Source organism: Pteropus alecto, unplaced genomic scaffold (genome assembly GCF_000325575.1).
Source record: "Pteropus alecto unplaced genomic scaffold, ASM32557v1 scaffold398, whole genome shotgun sequence".
Classification (NCBI taxonomy): Eukaryota; Metazoa; Chordata; class Mammalia; order Chiroptera; family Pteropodidae; genus Pteropus; species Pteropus alecto.
Window position 1 is genome coordinate 3,921,990 of NW_006442497.1, and position 17,177 is coordinate 3,939,166.

The following is a 17,177-nucleotide window of genomic DNA, read 5'->3' on the forward strand; positions in this document are numbered from 1 at the left end:
TCCAGGAACTCACTGCTGCTCCATCCTTCTCCAACCCCCTGGTACTCCATCTGCCTACATACATACACACATACATATATTAAAACAAAAACAAGATGGGAGCCAAATATATTGTTTTTTATTGAACTCACTGGGCTCAAGAGCAGCAACAAAAAAAGGAGGCGGGGGTGGTAGTGTGGATGGAACAAGAGCTGGGGAGAGACCCTATAAACACCCAAGCCAGGAAGCCTGGTCCTGAGAACTGCAGCTAGAGGTCCAGGTAAGCTAGGATCTAATTCTAACTCTCTCCTTAAAGATGCTGGGATCAGAGAGGACCACATGGCAGATCTAGGGCATACATCCTTTCTTGCCCAGCTTCCAGGCTCTTCCAGAGAAGGAAGTTGGATTGGTTAGTCCTAGGCTTGGAAGAACATAGAAACAAAAAGAAAAGAAAAAAGAAAAAGAGTTTGGGAATGGGGGAGGATTGGAAAGGAGAGCTCAGAGTCCCAAGCTGGGGGTCCCAAAGGGAGTGGGTAGATTTTGACAGAAGGAAGTATGAGGCTGACCAAAGTAGAGAAAGGGGTAAATGAGGTTCCTTCCTTTTGGAGTGTCTGTTGTGCGTTTCATTTTAGTCAGCAGTTTCCCACCCTGGGCACTGCTGTACTGGTCTCTCAGAGCTAAGGGCCTACTTCATATGATGCTAGAGCCATCTTAGGTGGGAAAAGTCCCCACCTGCAGAGGAGACAGTTCAGGCTGATGGAGAACAGGGAGGGTGAAAGAGCCTGGAAGATCCGTAGAAGCTGGCCCTCCTCATGCTTGGGCCTTTCTTCCAGGGTGGTAGGAGGAGGGGATTAAATGGAAACGCTGTTCTCGATGAGGGGAGGGTCCAGGTAGGTGTAGGGCAGCGCCAGGCCCTGGTTCCGTTCCCGGATGTCCCGTGAGATCTGGGCTAGACGGCTCTGGAAGGCTGCGATGCTCCGCTGTGGAGCCTCCTCGGTGAAGTGCTGGTCTGGATAGGTGCCCAGGTGCCGCTGGAAGAAAATCAGGTGCGGGGTCAGGATGATGTTCAGGACGGGATGGAGAATAATGAGAGACCACATGTGCCAACAAATACAGTCACGGTTGCTTCTAAGGACATGAATCAGCCACAGCTACTGTAAACGCAAACCCTTCAAACCACAACACCAAACCACCACTCCAGGCAACTGGCACAGAGCATCCCTGACACCCACAGCCCACGGAGTGTGGGGCCAGAAGCCTGCCAACCTAAAGTTCGTGCTCCCTCTGCTGGTAATCCTTTGCCTGTTACTCTGACTCAGTTTCTGCATGAGAAAATGCATGGATTGAACTAGAAAATCTTTAAAGGTCCCTTCCAGTGTCTGATCCACTGTTCTGTGAACTAAAAGAACACAATCACATTCATAACACAACTGAAATCAATGTAAACATGCTCCAGCAAATATGCCCTATTACCTCACAATTTCACAAAAGTCAACCCCTGAAGACAACCAGGTCTGAGGTATCTTCCCAATCACCCGACATAATGAAACTTTTGCCAACTCAATCGCCATCACCATACATTGTCACATTGTATATCATGGCCAACCACAATCAAGAAATATTGGGATGAACTTGAGTCGATGCCATCCTGTGGCAGTACAGGACTGCCCCTTCTCTAAAATCACATCACAACCAGTTCATGGTGTGGGCCTCCTAACCAGCTCACATTTCCCATCCAATATAACCTTCATACAATATAACTGTTGCCAATAACATTGATGTTTAAAAAATTCTTCATTTTGTTTTATTTTGCTGGCAAAGCCTCCTAAAACAGTACTAAATAACAGCAGTAAGAGTGGCATTGTTTTCTTGTCCCTGACTTTAATGAGGAGACCTCATTATTATTCTACCGTAAGTACAATGTTTTATTTTCTGAAATATACTTTTTATCAAAACTCTATAAACAAGTTTTAGTTTACTTTTTATTAGTAATGGCTGTTCATACTTATCAAATGCTTTTTCTGCCTATGTTGAGATGATTATATGGTGTGTTTCTTTTTTGACGTAACAAATAATATTGTTAGATTTCATAAGGTTGAATCAACCTTTCATTCCTTTCATTCTTAGAATAAACTAGACTTTGTCATGGTGTATTATTGTTTTACTATTTACTATTGGCCTTCATTGGCTGCTGATATATTTTTAAGATTGTCATAGCTAAGTGGAACAAGTTTATAATTTTATTTTCTTAATTACAACTAACATGTTGCAAGCACTTTACGTGGATTATAACAATGGCACAACAATCCTGTAAGACAGGTACTCTTATCATTCTCACTTTATAGCTAAAAAAAACTGAGGCTTGGAGATGCCCAATTACATACCCAAGGTCACATATGTGGGACATGTAGATCTAGGATGAGAACCCTCTACCTGAGACTCACCTCTTTTCTGAAGGGCACTACATTTGCCAAGTGCTGGTATCAGCGTCCCCAGTAAAACAGAACCCAGTAAAATGATTTGCGAAGCTTCTAGCCTTTTCTATACTTTCAAGCAGTTTGAACAACTTAGAAATTACTTGTTCCTTGAAGGTTTATTAGAATCTCCTTTGCAAGGGCAGAGAACAGATCCTTTACAACCTTTTCTGTTCATATATGATTTTCATCTCTTCTGGTGTTGTTTTGTTTATGTAATCATTTATTTCATCTATATTTCCACATTTGTTTGCCTAAAATTATAAATAGTATTTTCTTCTAATTTTTTCAATCTTCTCTGTATTAATGGCTATCTGTATTTTTTATTCCTAACGTACATTTACGTTCTTTTTTCTTGATCATAATTGTCTCTGGTTTCTTACTTTTATTGTTTTTTTTTTTTTTCAAAGAATCGGTTTTATGTCTTATGTCTTATGTCTTACCAAATTGACCTCCAATTTCTGAAACTATAGTGTAGCTGTCAAAAAAGTAGCACATAGAAATATGACAGACTGATTTGAAAGCCTACTTACTGACTGTGTGACCTTGGGTAAATTGCTTCATGTCTCTGAACCTGTTTTCTCCCCTATAAAATGGAACTACTATTTACCAAACAATTATATACTAGGCACTTTATTAAGCATTTTAAATATAGCTACTTATTTAATTTGTATTTTAAAATAGTGGACATGTGATATTTGATTTAATGACTAATACATGATAGATCCTCAAGAAGTGAGAGCTGCTATTATTTGGTAGTTGTTACTACAATTTTCTAGGTTAAACTTCCCACTGGCCCATGGGGAGGGAACCCTCCACCTTCATCCTCTTGCCTACTCATCCCTCTCCACCGTGATATTGTGGTTTATAACAAGAAATATATATTTGGTCTTCCTCTTATTCCTGGCACAGAGCTCTTAAAACCCTTATAATTTCGTGATAGAATGTTACAGGTGTCTTTTGCTATTCAAAATAAGCCCCTTTTAACCTGAGTTATTGAGGTGACTTCTGGAAAGTCCCTAAGGATGGGATGCCACTGGAATCAACCATAAGATAAGAAGGTTGGAACTTACAGTCCCATCCCCCAACCTCTGGGGAGGGGAGAGGGGCTGGAGGTTAAATTAATCCCCAAGGGCCATGATTTAAACAATCATGCCTATGTAATGAAGCCTGCATTAAAAAATCCCTAAAGTACAAGTTGAGAGAGCTTCCAGGTTGGCGAACATGTGAGAGCGTGGCACACCCCTTCCCATACACCTTGCTCTGCGCAGTTCTCCCATCTGGCTGTTCCTGAGTTGTATCTTCTTATAATAAACCAGTTATCTAGTAAACAGTTTCCTGAGTTCTGGGAGTTGTTCCAGTAAATGATCAACCCTGAGGAGGGGGCTGTAGAAATCTCTGATTTATAGCTGGCTGCTCAGAAGCACAGGTGACAACGACACTTCCTATTGGCAATTGTATCTGAAGTGGGGAGTGGCAGTCTTGTGGGACTACGCCCTTAACCTGTGGGATCTGACACTATTTCCAGATACATAGTGTCAGAATTAAGTTAAATTATAGGCCACCCAGGTAGTGTCTGAGAATTGCTTGGTGTGGGAACAACCCCCACACATTTGGTGGCCAGGAGTATTGAGTGAGAGTATTGAGAGTAGTAATAGAGTATTCTGTGAGAAGACAAAAAATAGAGTTTTTCCTTTATAAAAACAGAAGTGAATGTCTTCAAATCCTTGGGAGCTGAGACTGGAAAGAATCAGTATACAAGGGACGAGTTTCTAGCATTCCCAGGCTATGAGATGGTAAGTTAAAACTTGTTAAGGAGATAAATTATCTGGAGTCAAGCATGAGAAGTGAAGATATTCGTATAACGTCAGAGAACTTGTAAATAAGACCAGGAAGGCAGAGGCATTACTGATAACTCAATGTATAAATTGAGATGATGGTAATTGATGATTAAATGGCTGCTCCCCTATAAATCCTAGCCAACGTAACTGCCTCTTCTCTGTCATTACTGCCTCCAAATTTGCACCTCCCATTCATCTACACAGCCAAAGAAGCACTTTTCCTAAAACACAAATTTAGCCACGTCACCCCAGGCTTAAAACTCTTTGGTGGCTTCTCATTGTCCTCTGAATGAATACTGTGCCTTCGCTGAACCATTTGTGATCTTACAGACACACCAGCGGACTCTTGCCTTCATTTCACTTCAGTTCAATCTTCCTTCCCTCTGCCTAAAAAATTAACCCTGCCCCTCCTTTGTCTGCCGAACCCTTACTTGTCTTACAGGTTTCAGCTTAGATGTTACTTCTTCCAAGAAGCCTTACTGGGTTCACCCAGATTCAGTCAGGTTCCTCACCTCTACCACTGGCCCATGGGGAGGGAACCCTCCACCCTCATGAGGACAGGGTTCACATCATCCCATCAGTGTCTATCACATTGCAGGTGCTCAAGAAGTACATGTTCAAATGGAATAATTAGTACATTAATAATTCCTACAGCACTGTAGTGTCCTTTTTCACGTGTGTATATATCTCCTCAGCTAGACAGTAGGATTCTTGGAAACAGAAATGCTTAACTCAACTTTATATGCCTGGTGCCCAGTACTCTGTTGACATATGGAAGGTATACATATAGAATGTTTGGATGAATAGTGGTTGATGGATGAATGACTGATGGATGAATAAATGGTTGGATGGATGGATGGATGGATGGATGGATGGATGGATGGATGGATGGATAAAAAATAGGACAGAGAACCTGGGCCAATGTAAGGTTATTTATTTACTGAAATATTTATTGAATGCCTATTATATGCCTGACATAGTTCTAGGCACTGGGGATACAAGAGTTAACCAGATGGATGAATAAATGGTTGGATGGATGGATGGATGGATGGATGGATGGATGGATGGATGGATGGATTGGTAAACTGGTGAATTGAATGGATGTTGTACCCTAGTTACTAAACTGGTATTTGCTTCAATATATGTCTCTTGGGATAATTTCCTGAAGAAACTGAAGAACACAGAGCAATTCAGCAGTGGACATAAATGCCACCATCAGCCCCCAAGCTCCCCCTAAAATAGCTGCTACCACCACCACTGCCTAGGCCCTGCAAACCCCAATCCCTTTACCCCACCCTATATACACACCTGGTCCTTGGGCTCTTGGCTGACCAACCAGAAGAGGAGAAGGTTGTTACAGGTGATGTTCACTTCTGGGAGGGTCTCTAGGTAACTCTTCAGGGTGGTCGTCCCCTTGATCTGGGGTGGGGGCTGCCTCATGGATGATGGGGCATTGGGCATCCAGGCCCCAAAGTCATGCTGTGGAGACCCCCATCCCAGCTGAGTCAACTGGCCAGAGGGGAAGGACCAGCTCCATCAGCAGCAGCATCCCTGATACTGCCCCTACAATCCCAGGTTTTGCAGTTGGGAAATGAGGGGATTGTGGAAAGAGAGGGAGGGGTATAGGGTAGAAAGTTCTAGAAGTGGGGCAGAAGCCTGGCTCATCCCTTGTTACTCCCCACCCCAATGTTCCAGAACTGTGTAAAGTGAATCACCAAAGGAAAGAGGAGGACCCAGAGAGGAGGTAACCCTAGAAATGGGCCTTGGGCTGGCATACCACACAGAGCAATCTGATACTCCACTTGGCTGCGTCCTAACCTGACAGGAGCCCATAAATCCTACTCCCTACAAAACACCAGCTTAAGTTACCATTACAACCTTGGATCCAGCTTCACCCCAATCATCATTCAATACCAGCCTTTTACTCCACCAAGTTGCTACTCAAACCCCATCCCTAATCATAAACTCATCCCGACCCTGATCCACCCATGCTTTCAATCCAAACTCTAGCCTCGCGTGCATTGTGTGACCCAATGTCCCCTAGGCCTGCCCTCACCTGCCCACTGTTGACAGCGGCATGCTGGGCAGAGCAGTTGAAGATGATTGCAGTGAGGAACTTCACTAGCTCTTCTGAGGTGCACAGCCGGCTTGGGAAGCCTGGGTGTGGGAGGAAGGAAAGGGTGTGGATGGAGAGGACTGGATTCCTAGGGGCAGCTCTGGGCTGGGGCTCAGTACAGGGGGAGAGTGAGGATGTGAGGGTTGAACAATTGGCCACCACTGTCATTAGACTATGATTAGGGTTGGGCTGAGGTTAGAAATGGTCATCACCAAGGCTCATGGTTTCTAAATGGGGTCAGGATAAGAGCTGGGTGCTGGGATCAGACCAGAAATGCCCAGCCAGCAGAGCCCACAGAGCAAGAGCCAGATTCAAGCTGACAGCCAAGCTGCCTCTCTCTGACCACCAAGGCACTTCTGTCTGCAGCCCATATTGGCACTTAATGATTTAATTCTACTCAGTTCACCAAGATTTGACCAAGCACCCAGTAGTGGATCATCAGCTACTAGACTTAGCAGCAGGAACAGACAACCAGAATGTGCTACTCATAAGTTGACAGTGATGGAAGCAGAAGGAAGCTTTAAGGCCCAGGGCTTGGCTCTTTGAGGAGAGAGCAGGCAGGCAGGCAGAGCACTGGGGCTAATCGAATTGGGGGCACTCCCCCGGAGGAGGAGAAGGGGCCTCCCTGAGTAAGAGCGAGTGAGCTTTGAATGGAAAAAAGATGACGGAGGAAGACATTTCAGCTCTTGGCTCTCTTCTCTCTGTACCTCACTGGTCTCATTCAAGTTTACAGTTTTAACCATCTCCCACTGGCTGACAAGTTCACATCCCTGGTTCCCGCTGGCCCCTGAACTCTAGACTCAACAATGGGCTTAAATCTGCAGCTGCTACCTGACAGTCCCACCTAAGTGTCTATGAGGCATCTCAAACTTAACATCTGCAAAACGTAATGCTTGACTACCTACCCCCACACCCATCCCTCCCACAGTGGTCCCATTCAATACTCTTTACCCTGTGCACTGCTCTTTTTATTTCATACCACAAATATCAGCAAATACTTCCAAAAGTTGATTTTATCTCATTACCTCCAAACTCCGCCCCTACCCAGTCTCCATCATCTTGTTCCTGGATGAATCTGACTGCTTCCACCCTTATCACTGACAGCCGAAGTGAGTGATCCTTTAGAAGCATAAATCCAGTTATGTCACCCCTTGCTAAAACCCTCTAAGGGCTCCCCATCTCACTTACCTCACCAAGGCCCTGCTTGATCTGGCTCTGACTTCTTCTCTGACCTCATTCCCTTCTCGACTTTTTCCCTCTCACTCTAGTCTAGCCACATAGGCCTTCCTGATATTCCTCATGCCACCCAGCATGCTCCCACCTCAGGGCATTGCTCTCCCACCTCTGCCTTCACGCTCTTATGTCAGCTATCCACAGAACCAGCTCTCTCACTTCCTTCACATCCCTACTCAAACATCGCCTCCTCAGAGAGGCCTTTTCTGACCACCTATTGGAAATTACACTCTCACCTTGACACATTTAGTGATTTCTGATGCCGTATCATTCTTTTTAGCATTCATAACCACCTGACATATCTGTTTGTGATCTGTATCTCCCCGCAAGAATGTTAAACTCCATAAAGGCTGGAATTTTTGTCTGTCATATTCACCTAGAAGAATACTGAATACATATTAAGAGCTCAGTGATGACTGGTTGAATGAAGTGAATGCATGAGAGGGTAAGAAGCCACAGTGGGAAGGAATGGGGCATAAACAAGGTGAAGGGTCAAGGAGGGTACTTCTTAGGGGTGAAGTTGCAGCAGTGTGCCAAGCCAGGTGGTTTATGGGCACTATTTCAGAGGATTACCAAGGCAGCACTTCACAGGCTTGGCAGGCAAGCATCAAGAGGCTGGGAGAGGTGAGACTGGTTGAGAAGCAGCTGCCACAATGCAAGAATAGAGGACTGAAACTAGGGTTGTGACAGTGAAAAATAACAAGAATAGGGTTAGCCACCCAACTGGATTTAGGAAGAGAGGAAGGCAGAGGGGAACATGAGTCAAAGATGGCTCCAAAGTTTGGAGTCAGGAAGACTGGAGAGAGATTGATGCAACGGAGAGGTTTGGAGGAAAGGCTGGAGGAAAGGTTTGGAGCAGACAGAGAGGTTTGGAGGAAAGGCTGGGTATCTGACTCGGGGTGTGTAGGAATTTTCTGAATGTTCTGTTCGTGGTTGATATTCTAACCTCGAGGGCTGAGAATAATAAAAAAGTAAAGCAGTCAGATCACCTATGGGAATTTTTCTATAGCTCATGATACTTTTTCCCCTTAAAATATGTAGCAAAAGGCATACTGACTAAGGTTAATGAATTTCACCTTAAAACATATGAATCTAGGATAAGTTTGTATTGGTCGGGAGAGATGTTTGTCAATTTGAAGAATGTTTTGATGTGTTAAATCAGAGACAAGTTTAATAAAGTAAGATAGAACAGTTGAGCCAAGAGTAATTATATCCCCCTCTGGGTCTTAAATAGGAAACAGACAACCCCAAAGAGAACTGCCTCCAGAAAGAGGAGCAGTCAGAATCAGAACTGCCCATGATTAACAGTAGGCTTGCAAAGCATAAGGAGGGATCACCCTTTATAAGATCCAAAAGTGATCTGGCTGTCACTGCCTTTACCGAGAAATCACTCTTGGTATCACTAGTAGTGAGACAACCTGATATATGAGCCTCCCAAGATGATGCAATGTGGAGAACAGAGCATCACCTGAGAAATAGTCTTGCCAAAAGTATTTAACCTTTAGACATTACTTCCTTTAGATATTACAGGGGCTAGAGGAACAAAGAGAATGACATTATGAGGAAGCAATTAGATAAATTCAGAAGGTAAGACATTCTGTGGAACTAGTCCTGGCTTTTTAATAGTTCTTGTCAGATGCCATGTAATTTAAAAAGGGAAGGGGGGTGTTGTCCTAAAGAGACTTTAGAGTCAAAACAAATATATCATGTGGTCCTTGACTGACTCCAGAATCAACAGAATCATCTAAGGGAAAATGAGACAAATGAGTAAATTTGAATATGGATTAGGAAAGGGCAATATTGGAGATTATTGTCAATTTGGTTAGTGTAATGACAGTATTGTGGTTGTGTAGAAAAATGTCATTTTTTGCAATGCATATTGATTAGGAGTAAAATATGAAATATTATATAATTACTTTAAAAGACTGGCAGTGAATAAAAGCAACAGATTAATCAGATATGGTAAAGATGTTAGCAATTGTTGAATGTGGGTGGTGAGTAAATAGGTATTCATTACATTATACTCTATTTCTCTATGTGTTTAAATATTTTCGTTTAAAAAAAAAAAGCCTTGAAGCCAATTATAGGTAGGGCTGCAAAAGCTGTTCATTCTATTTGTGGGTGACCTGAGGCCATTCGTCCTCCCAGGATCTCCCCAGACAGGAACTCCTCTGGGTGGCCACCAGAAGCACTAAGTCAGCTAAAAGCCACATCCCTGCTGAGAGGAGATGTCCCAGGCAGTGAGTCTTCCACCCTTGGGCCAGGGCTGGGGGAACTGGAAGGTGGACATTTGTGCCCCTTTGAGCTTTTCCTTCTCTTCCACTACACCCAGATATAGAGGCCTCATCTGCATTTTCCAGAGCCTAATGTACCGACCACAGTACAGCAGCACTAGGGAAATAGGCTATGAAGAGTAGCAATGGGATGTATAAACCAAGCAAGGCCTAAAGTCCTTCTGTAGTGGGATGACTTATAGTTTTCATGTGCTGGTCTGAAGAGTGACTTCGAGACAGCTAACGAGAAAAGTCTTTCAGGGAATGGGAAGTGGGGGATTTCCAAGCATGGAATCATCTACAAAGGAGAAACAGGAGAAAGGATTATTCCATTAGGGAGGGGTAGAGAGAGGAGACAGTGATTCAATATAAGCCAACAGCTGGGATGGGGAGACGGCAGGGATCTGGGAAGAAGTGGGAGGTTCAGAAGAATGTGTTCTCCCTGGAGCTAAGAGAACACTTTCAGAAAGGTAGGGTGTCTGGGCACCTGCTTGGCACTGAGGTTTAGCAAAGTAGGTCTACCAGGGGGCTACTGGTGTTGGTGGGCCATAAAAGCCTCTCAGCCAGTGTCAGAAGAGAGAGGAAAGTTAGGGTTAGGTGACAGGAGTAAATAAGGAAGAATTAGGCAGCAGCAAACCAACCCACTCCTTGAAGCCAAAGGAAGTGAGAGGGGTTGATGGCTGGAGGGGCCACCTGGCAGGATAGTCATGAGATAGTATGAGAGAGGGTTCCAGAATCTTTTGTGTTTGAGGCCAAAGATGGCTCCTATCACACGATGTGACACATCCATAGAGCTCAGCAAGCAGAAGTGAATGGGTGGGCTCGGGCTTGTGAAAGTCTAGAAGGGACCGGAGGGGCACAGGGTTGTGGTTGAAAGCAAGCACTTTGGAGACGATGGGAGCTGGCTCTGGATCCTGCCTCTGCCACTTGCTGCGTAGCCTTCTTTGTGCCTATTCCTCATCTATTCAGTGGGGCTAATAATAGGATATACTTCAAAGGCTGGTCAATAAATAGGAACTGATTAATGGTGGGGCCAGGAGGAATACTAGGTCATTGGAAGCTTATGGTTGGAGGATACCTGAGCTTTCCCGGCCCAGAAACGCCCGAACAAAAATCTCGTTGACCCAGGCTTGCAGCTCCGAATCCTGCTGCACAGACGCGTCACTGGGATAATAGTAGCCCACGATTTCTGAGACAAAGCTGCAGGAAAGAGATGCCCATGCCATGGTGGTGACCTTAGGCTCAGGTCTGGCCAGAAAACCAAGGTCCACTGCCACTCAGGCTGGGAAGAGCCAGCTGGTCACAGTCCACTGAGAGTTCACAGGAGTTCAGTGAGGACTCTCAAATGCAGTTGGAACATGAGTGCCTAGGCTTCTCTCAAGTCTCACCCCCACTTCTGAGTCATGGGTGCTCTGGGCCTTCTTCTTGCACAGGCGGGCAAGAGGGTATAGAGGAGAGCCAGACTCATGCTGCATCCCCTCCCCACTCAGCACCCTAGAGAAAGGAAGACCTGCCTGCCTGGAGGCCCCAGTCTACGTCTAGATGTTTCACCTTCTCTGGGCATCCTGTCCTTCCCGTCCCTTCCTCCACTGTGTTCACACATAGCCCAGCCCCTCCAGCCCGAAGCTCCCATTTCACAGGAGACCCCAACCCCAACTCTCACCCTTGGGAGTGCTCCATGCTTGGGCCGGAGAACACCTGGAACCCCCAGCACTAACCACCCTAGTCTGCATGAGCACAGAGGTCCACACTGCCCCTGGGCTAGGAGGAGGCCCTGTTGGAGCCAGATTGACTACAGTGTCCCAGGCCTATACCTTTCAATGGCCGCCCAGATCTTCAGACCATCATCTCGGTAATGGTAGTTGGGAATGGTCATGACACCGCGGGCCCGCAGGCTGTCCGGGAGGCAGAAATTGGTGTAGGTGAAGTGAGCCAGACCGGTGCTCATGAGGTAGAGGAGGCCTTGTCTCCCTATGGACGTGACCTGAGGACACATCACAGCTCAATTCCCAGGCCCTCCCATCCCCAACCCACTGCCTGGGGACGAGATGGGACAAGTGACTCAGAGGAGGGGATTTTTCAGTTAATCAGGCAGTCCAAGACCACAGGTCAAACACCCATAGGGGCCTGACATGAGCTGCGCGTATTGCTGACCTACATGCATAGGAGGTAATCCTTAAGTATTTGGTAACTGAAAGAATGAACTGTTGTTAGGAAGGCAGAGAGACGAGAGCGGGGCTTGGCGCAGGGTCAGCAAGGAGCTGTGCTTAGGCGGAGGGTGCCCCATCCACCTCAAAGAGTATTTGGAACGGGGTCTGAGGGGGTGGGGCCCTTGGGCGTGATTGGTGGGCGGGGACAGGATTTGTGGGCAGGGCAAATAGGAGACTTGCGGGGAGGGGCGGGGCTTGCGGGAACTGGATGACAGAAACTGTGGAATGGGAATGGAGGCTCAACAGGCTTGAAGGCGGGGCAAAGTGTATTCCGGGGCCGTCCCTCAGAAACTGGGTGGGCGGGGGGCTGGGAGGCTGCACCTTGTCCACCAGGCCCTCGGGGTTGAGCAGCGTGGCGCGGGCGATGGTGTTCACCTGCAGCGTGTAGCGAGTGTGGGGAAGCAGGAGCTGCGAGTGGGATGAATTCACAGGAGCCGAAGGTCAGGGGAGAGAGCCACCCTGGCACCGCTCCCTCTGGCCCCTCCCGGGGGTCACACAGACCTTAAAGATAGGATGACAGAGCGGCAGCTGACGCAGCGTGGCCATGGCGAAGGCCTCGCACAACAAATGCGTGCACAAGAAGTGCGTGTTATGCTCGTGCACCAGGAACTCAGAGTTGCGCACCCACGTCTTAGCCAGCAGCCAGTCCCAGTCGGAGTCAGTGGGCAAAAAGATGGGGCTGTCGGGCCCCGGGATCTGGCTGAGCTGCATTCAAAAATAATAGGGGAGTGAGGCTCAAGACAGCCAGTGTGCCCCATGAGACTCCGCCCCCAGAAGTCCCGCCCCAGGCTCACCTGGATGGCCAAGGGCATTAGCGACCCCTCCGGGTTGAGCCACAACAGGCAGAGCGGGGCGGCCACGTACTGCTGGCGACGGTTTAAGCAGTGGACAGGGGCCTCCGCCAGGATCCAGTAGTCGGCTAGGAAGATGTGCCCCCTCTGGGGAAGGCGCAACAGAGCTTCAGAGTACCCTTCCCGCCCGAGCTCCACTTTCCTCCCTGTTCTCTGCCCACTCCTACCTCAGCACGGGCCTCAGTAAAGCTTGGTGCCTGCACTAATGGCCAACACTGGGTACCCCACCCTTCCCAGAATGTCCGGAATGAGGTCCAGCAGAGTCCCTTCTTGTGCAACCTCTCACCTGGCTTCCCAGCTTGGACAAGCCAGCACCCTCTCCCCCTCTACCCATATCTGGTCCTTCCTATTCTCACCACAGATGACCTCAGTGTATCCCACAACAGCAAAATTACCAAACACATCTCCAACCTTCTGCAGGCTACCTGAGGGGATTGGCTGCCCCAGAGAGACTGGATCATCAACTTCTTCCACACCCTCCAAGCTCCTAGTTCCGCATGATTGTTCCTGGGGTATCTAGTGGCACTGCCTTCGGTGTGTCCTAAAAGAGCTTTCTTCCGGCCTCAGCACTCAGGATCTTGGAGGCCCCAGAACAGAGGCAGAGCCTCCTCCTCCAAATTGTCCTGTTCATTCTTATCTCTTCAGTGAGCCCTGATCATTCAAATCATTTTACCAGACGCCATGTCAGGCCTCAAGCCATTCCAAGCCCCATTTAGCCCTCATTCACATCTACCATACTTAAAAGGTACAGAGTCAGGACTGCTCAGAAGATTAGGCCTGCAGGCTGGATGCAGCACCAGCCATCCCATCCTTACCCTTTGCACCAATCCTTTGTCCATAGTGGCAACTCACCCACCTCTAGCTCAGTCTGCAGGCAGGTGCCAGGTCCCAGCAAGTGGGCCACCATGTCATTGGTGACAGGCAGCTTGCTGGGCAAGCTGGAGAGGCAATGGAGCATGACAGGATTGACGCCATTCAGGAACTGGTACCCGAAAAAGTGGTCCTCATACCAATGCTCTGTTACATACTCTAGGGTTCAAGAGACAGGAGTTAGTTGGTCTGGAAACTACTTCCCTAGATCCTGCTCCTGCCCAGGCTTTTGTTCATCACTATGGTTTAGGTTTTCCTCACAGGAACCCTATGAAGTAGATATAATTCCATCTTCAATTTAACACTGGACACTGAGAGTCAAAGAGATGGAGTAACTTGCTCAGTTAACTGGCAGAACAGGGATTTGGACCTAAGTCTAGCCTCAAAGCCCAGAACTATTGGCGGGGGGGGGGGGGGCGGGGGGGGGTGGGGAGGGGGGGGATAGTTAGAAGAAAAGAGGCTGGTGCCCCTGAACAGGATCAGGACTCCCTTAATGACCTTTGATCTCTCCCAGGCAAGTATAGTATCTATCCATCCTCACTCCCCTATTCTTGTGTCTTCCCAGAGGAAGGAGAGATGTGTGGTCCTAAGGGCAATCTGTGAAACTTCTACCAGTGAAACCAGGAGTCCCTCCCACTGGAACCCAGCATGTCTCTGAGAGAGCTGGAGGAGGGTGCTTTCCTAGGATAAGCAGGGGGTCTGAGCATGAGGTAGAATGGAGGATGAACATCTCCTGCCTTGCTCTGCACACCTGAAGTGAAAGTCTTGTGGCACCAGAAGATATTCCGGATGTCATCCAGCTTCTTCCAGGACCCCTTTCGGTCTATCAGTCCTCGAAGCTTCATGCCCAAGGACCTGAGGAGGAGGAAAAATAAGGGTGGGGCCTGAGGCTGCCAGGGCACTGCGTCCCCAGCCTAAAGGCCCGGAGGAAACTGACAAGGTCAATGCCCAGAGCAGAGTGTCCAACAGTCCACATAGGAGAAAAAGTCTAGTGGCCAGCTGAGGCTTTGTAGAGGTGACTCCACATGTGTATGCAAAGGTGGCACATGTGGCCATGTGGTGCAGAAAAGTAATCGTCATTGGCATTTTGGGCTGCTTTCTCCAAGCTTCTATCTTGTTATAGACCTTCGCTGGCTCTCCTTTTCCTACAGAACAAAGCCCCAACTGCTAAGGCTGGCTAGGAATCTTCCTGCCAGCTGGTTTCTATCAATCTTTCTAGCTTTTTCTCCCACCCTGTGCCCTAGACAAGGCTAACCAGCACCTCTTTGCTAAATACAACCAGAGATATACTTTATACCCTGGACTGATAATGGTGAGATTAGCAACCCAAAGGACATGCACTTTTCACTTTGTGGATGTCTGTACTGTTTGAATTTTTTTTTTACAATAAGCATATATTATTTTATGATCAGAAAAAAATGTTTAAAGTGAAGTCTGCTTTCCCTCCTGTCCAGGGATTTGCTCAAGCTATGCCTCTTCTAGAAAGCCATCTTCTACATCTCTACCTACTATCAAATCTATCTGTTCTGTGTGCATTTTACATGCAACATCCTTCATGAAGCATAGTCTGATCACTCCCAAATGCATGCCTCTTGTGTATCTTTCACAAAATTCGTATCACTCCCTTTGGTACATTATAAACCCAATGTACTCATATCATTTCCCATTATACTACGGGCTCTTATGGCCATGACTTGGCTCTGTATGCCCCAACATACCTAGTTCATAATAATCATTCACTAACTGGGCCAAGTCAAACAGAAGGGAATGCAGGCAGGTTTGTGGCAACTGGTCAACAAGGTAGGCTGTGTAAGAATGCTGATGTGCTGTAAAGAGTGTGGGTACCTGGAGAGGGCAGAGGGCAAAGGGGAATTAGCAATGTGACAAGCCCAGGGACAACTTCCTGTGTTCTCACTAAGCCGTTCACTCCTCCTTCCACATGCATTTGCTGAGTGCCTGCCCAATCAGGACCCAGGGGATGGGAAAAACTGGGTAGGAGGAGGCAATAAAGGAGAAAGAAAGGGCTTTCCTTTTTCCAAGGTCCTGTCACAAATGTCCTTCACAACACCCCGTAGTAGCCCCACATAAAAGCCCAACTACTGTCCTCTCCTTTCCATGAGTACCTGGACAGCTGCCAAATGCTGGCTCCCTCTTACCACTGGCCCTTCTGTGAGCCCCATGCCAGCTGTCCTGGTGGTCTCCCAGGCCCTCGCCTGGCTAGACCTACATATCCATCTGGGGACCAACTCAGATGACTCTACCTTCTGAGATGCTCCTTGGGACCCTTGGCCCTGCCAGGGCCTCTCAGTGGGCCCTTGTCCTAAAGCCTGAGCCACCTGAAGCCTGCCTGCTCCAAGCTACCACAGACACTCTGGAGTCTCCTCCAACCTTTGCACCCCCTCTCACTAGTCCTTCTCCAAAAGAATCATTCTGGCACAGAGGCTCAGAAGATGATAAGCCAGCTCCTTGCCCTGGCCTCCTCTGGGCCTTCTAATGCAGCCACTGTACAGATGACCAGCTGATCCTCCCACTCCTCCTGCTAAGGTGACCTGGGTTTGCCAAAAACTCACCCACTCTCACCTTCCCTTTCCTCTCCCTAGCTCAAAGACTGTGTCTAAGGAGAGAAGGAGAAGAGCCTGAGGGGCAAAGAGAGGGGAGACTGGGGGCAGGGAGAGAGGAAACTGAGGCAGAGATGTGGCTGTGCATTAAAAGGACAGAGGCAGACAGGAGAGAGAACAGGAGTACAGAGAGGGCAGTTGCCTCACACAGGGATGGCATTGAAGATCAGCGAGGTAGTCTTGGTGGCTGAGTATCGAATATTGGGCTCCATGTGCAGCAGGGATGGGATGTCAATTTTCATGGGGAAGCCAGGCAGGTACCGATTCCCACTGCTGGGGGATGGGAGAGAGTAGGGGAAGAAGAACAGAGAACAGTCAGAGACCTTAAGCTCACTCTCCTTAATTCCTTTCCTCTCTCCTCCCCCAGAAGCCCCAGGCCTCCCTTACTCTGAGCTCTTCCACTGCCCTGTCCTCCTCCTCTCTACTAGGGACCTGGGCCACCCTTGCCCATTTTGCTCCTGACGCTTAAATTAAATTGCACTTATCATGACCCCAACTTCTCTTTCCAGGTGGTCTGGGTTCCATCCTCCCAATGGATCCTTCACTTCATATCCCTCCACCTTCTTCCCAAGCCTGGGTCCTCCCTCACTTGTCATCTTGGTTTGCACAAGGCGTTGTCTTGGTCAAGGCAAATTTTTTGTCTGACTCCATCTCCTCAAAGCAGCTGACGTCCACGATGCCAGGGTAGCCAGGGGCATAGACTTTCCAACTT

At 47.6% G+C, this 17,177-nt stretch overlaps 1 protein-coding gene across 1 annotated transcript in view; it reads right to left on the reverse strand.

The window, feature by feature from the left end:
• Nucleotides 1–136: 136 nt before the first annotated feature.
• Nucleotides 137–17,177, reverse strand: part of ALOXE3 (arachidonate lipoxygenase 3) — a 20,583-nt gene continuing 3,542 nt past the window's right edge. Inside the window, exons 4-15 of the mRNA XM_006922350.3 lie at nucleotides 17,055–17,174; nucleotides 16,613–16,738; nucleotides 14,599–14,702; nucleotides 13,834–14,006; nucleotides 12,921–13,064; nucleotides 12,628–12,831; nucleotides 12,448–12,534; nucleotides 11,731–11,900; nucleotides 10,995–11,116; nucleotides 6,351–6,451; nucleotides 5,603–5,773; nucleotides 137–1,010 (exon numbers count right to left, since the gene is read on the reverse strand). Coding sequence (XP_006922412.1) covers nucleotides 831–1,010; nucleotides 5,603–5,773; nucleotides 6,351–6,451; nucleotides 10,995–11,116; nucleotides 11,731–11,900; nucleotides 12,448–12,534; nucleotides 12,628–12,831; nucleotides 12,921–13,064; nucleotides 13,834–14,006; nucleotides 14,599–14,702; nucleotides 16,613–16,738; nucleotides 17,055–17,174 — 1,702 coding nt within the window. The 3' untranslated portion in view covers nucleotides 137–830. The remainder of the gene's footprint in view (nucleotides 1,011–5,602; nucleotides 5,774–6,350; nucleotides 6,452–10,994; nucleotides 11,117–11,730; nucleotides 11,901–12,447; nucleotides 12,535–12,627; nucleotides 12,832–12,920; nucleotides 13,065–13,833; nucleotides 14,007–14,598; nucleotides 14,703–16,612; nucleotides 16,739–17,054; nucleotides 17,175–17,177) is intronic.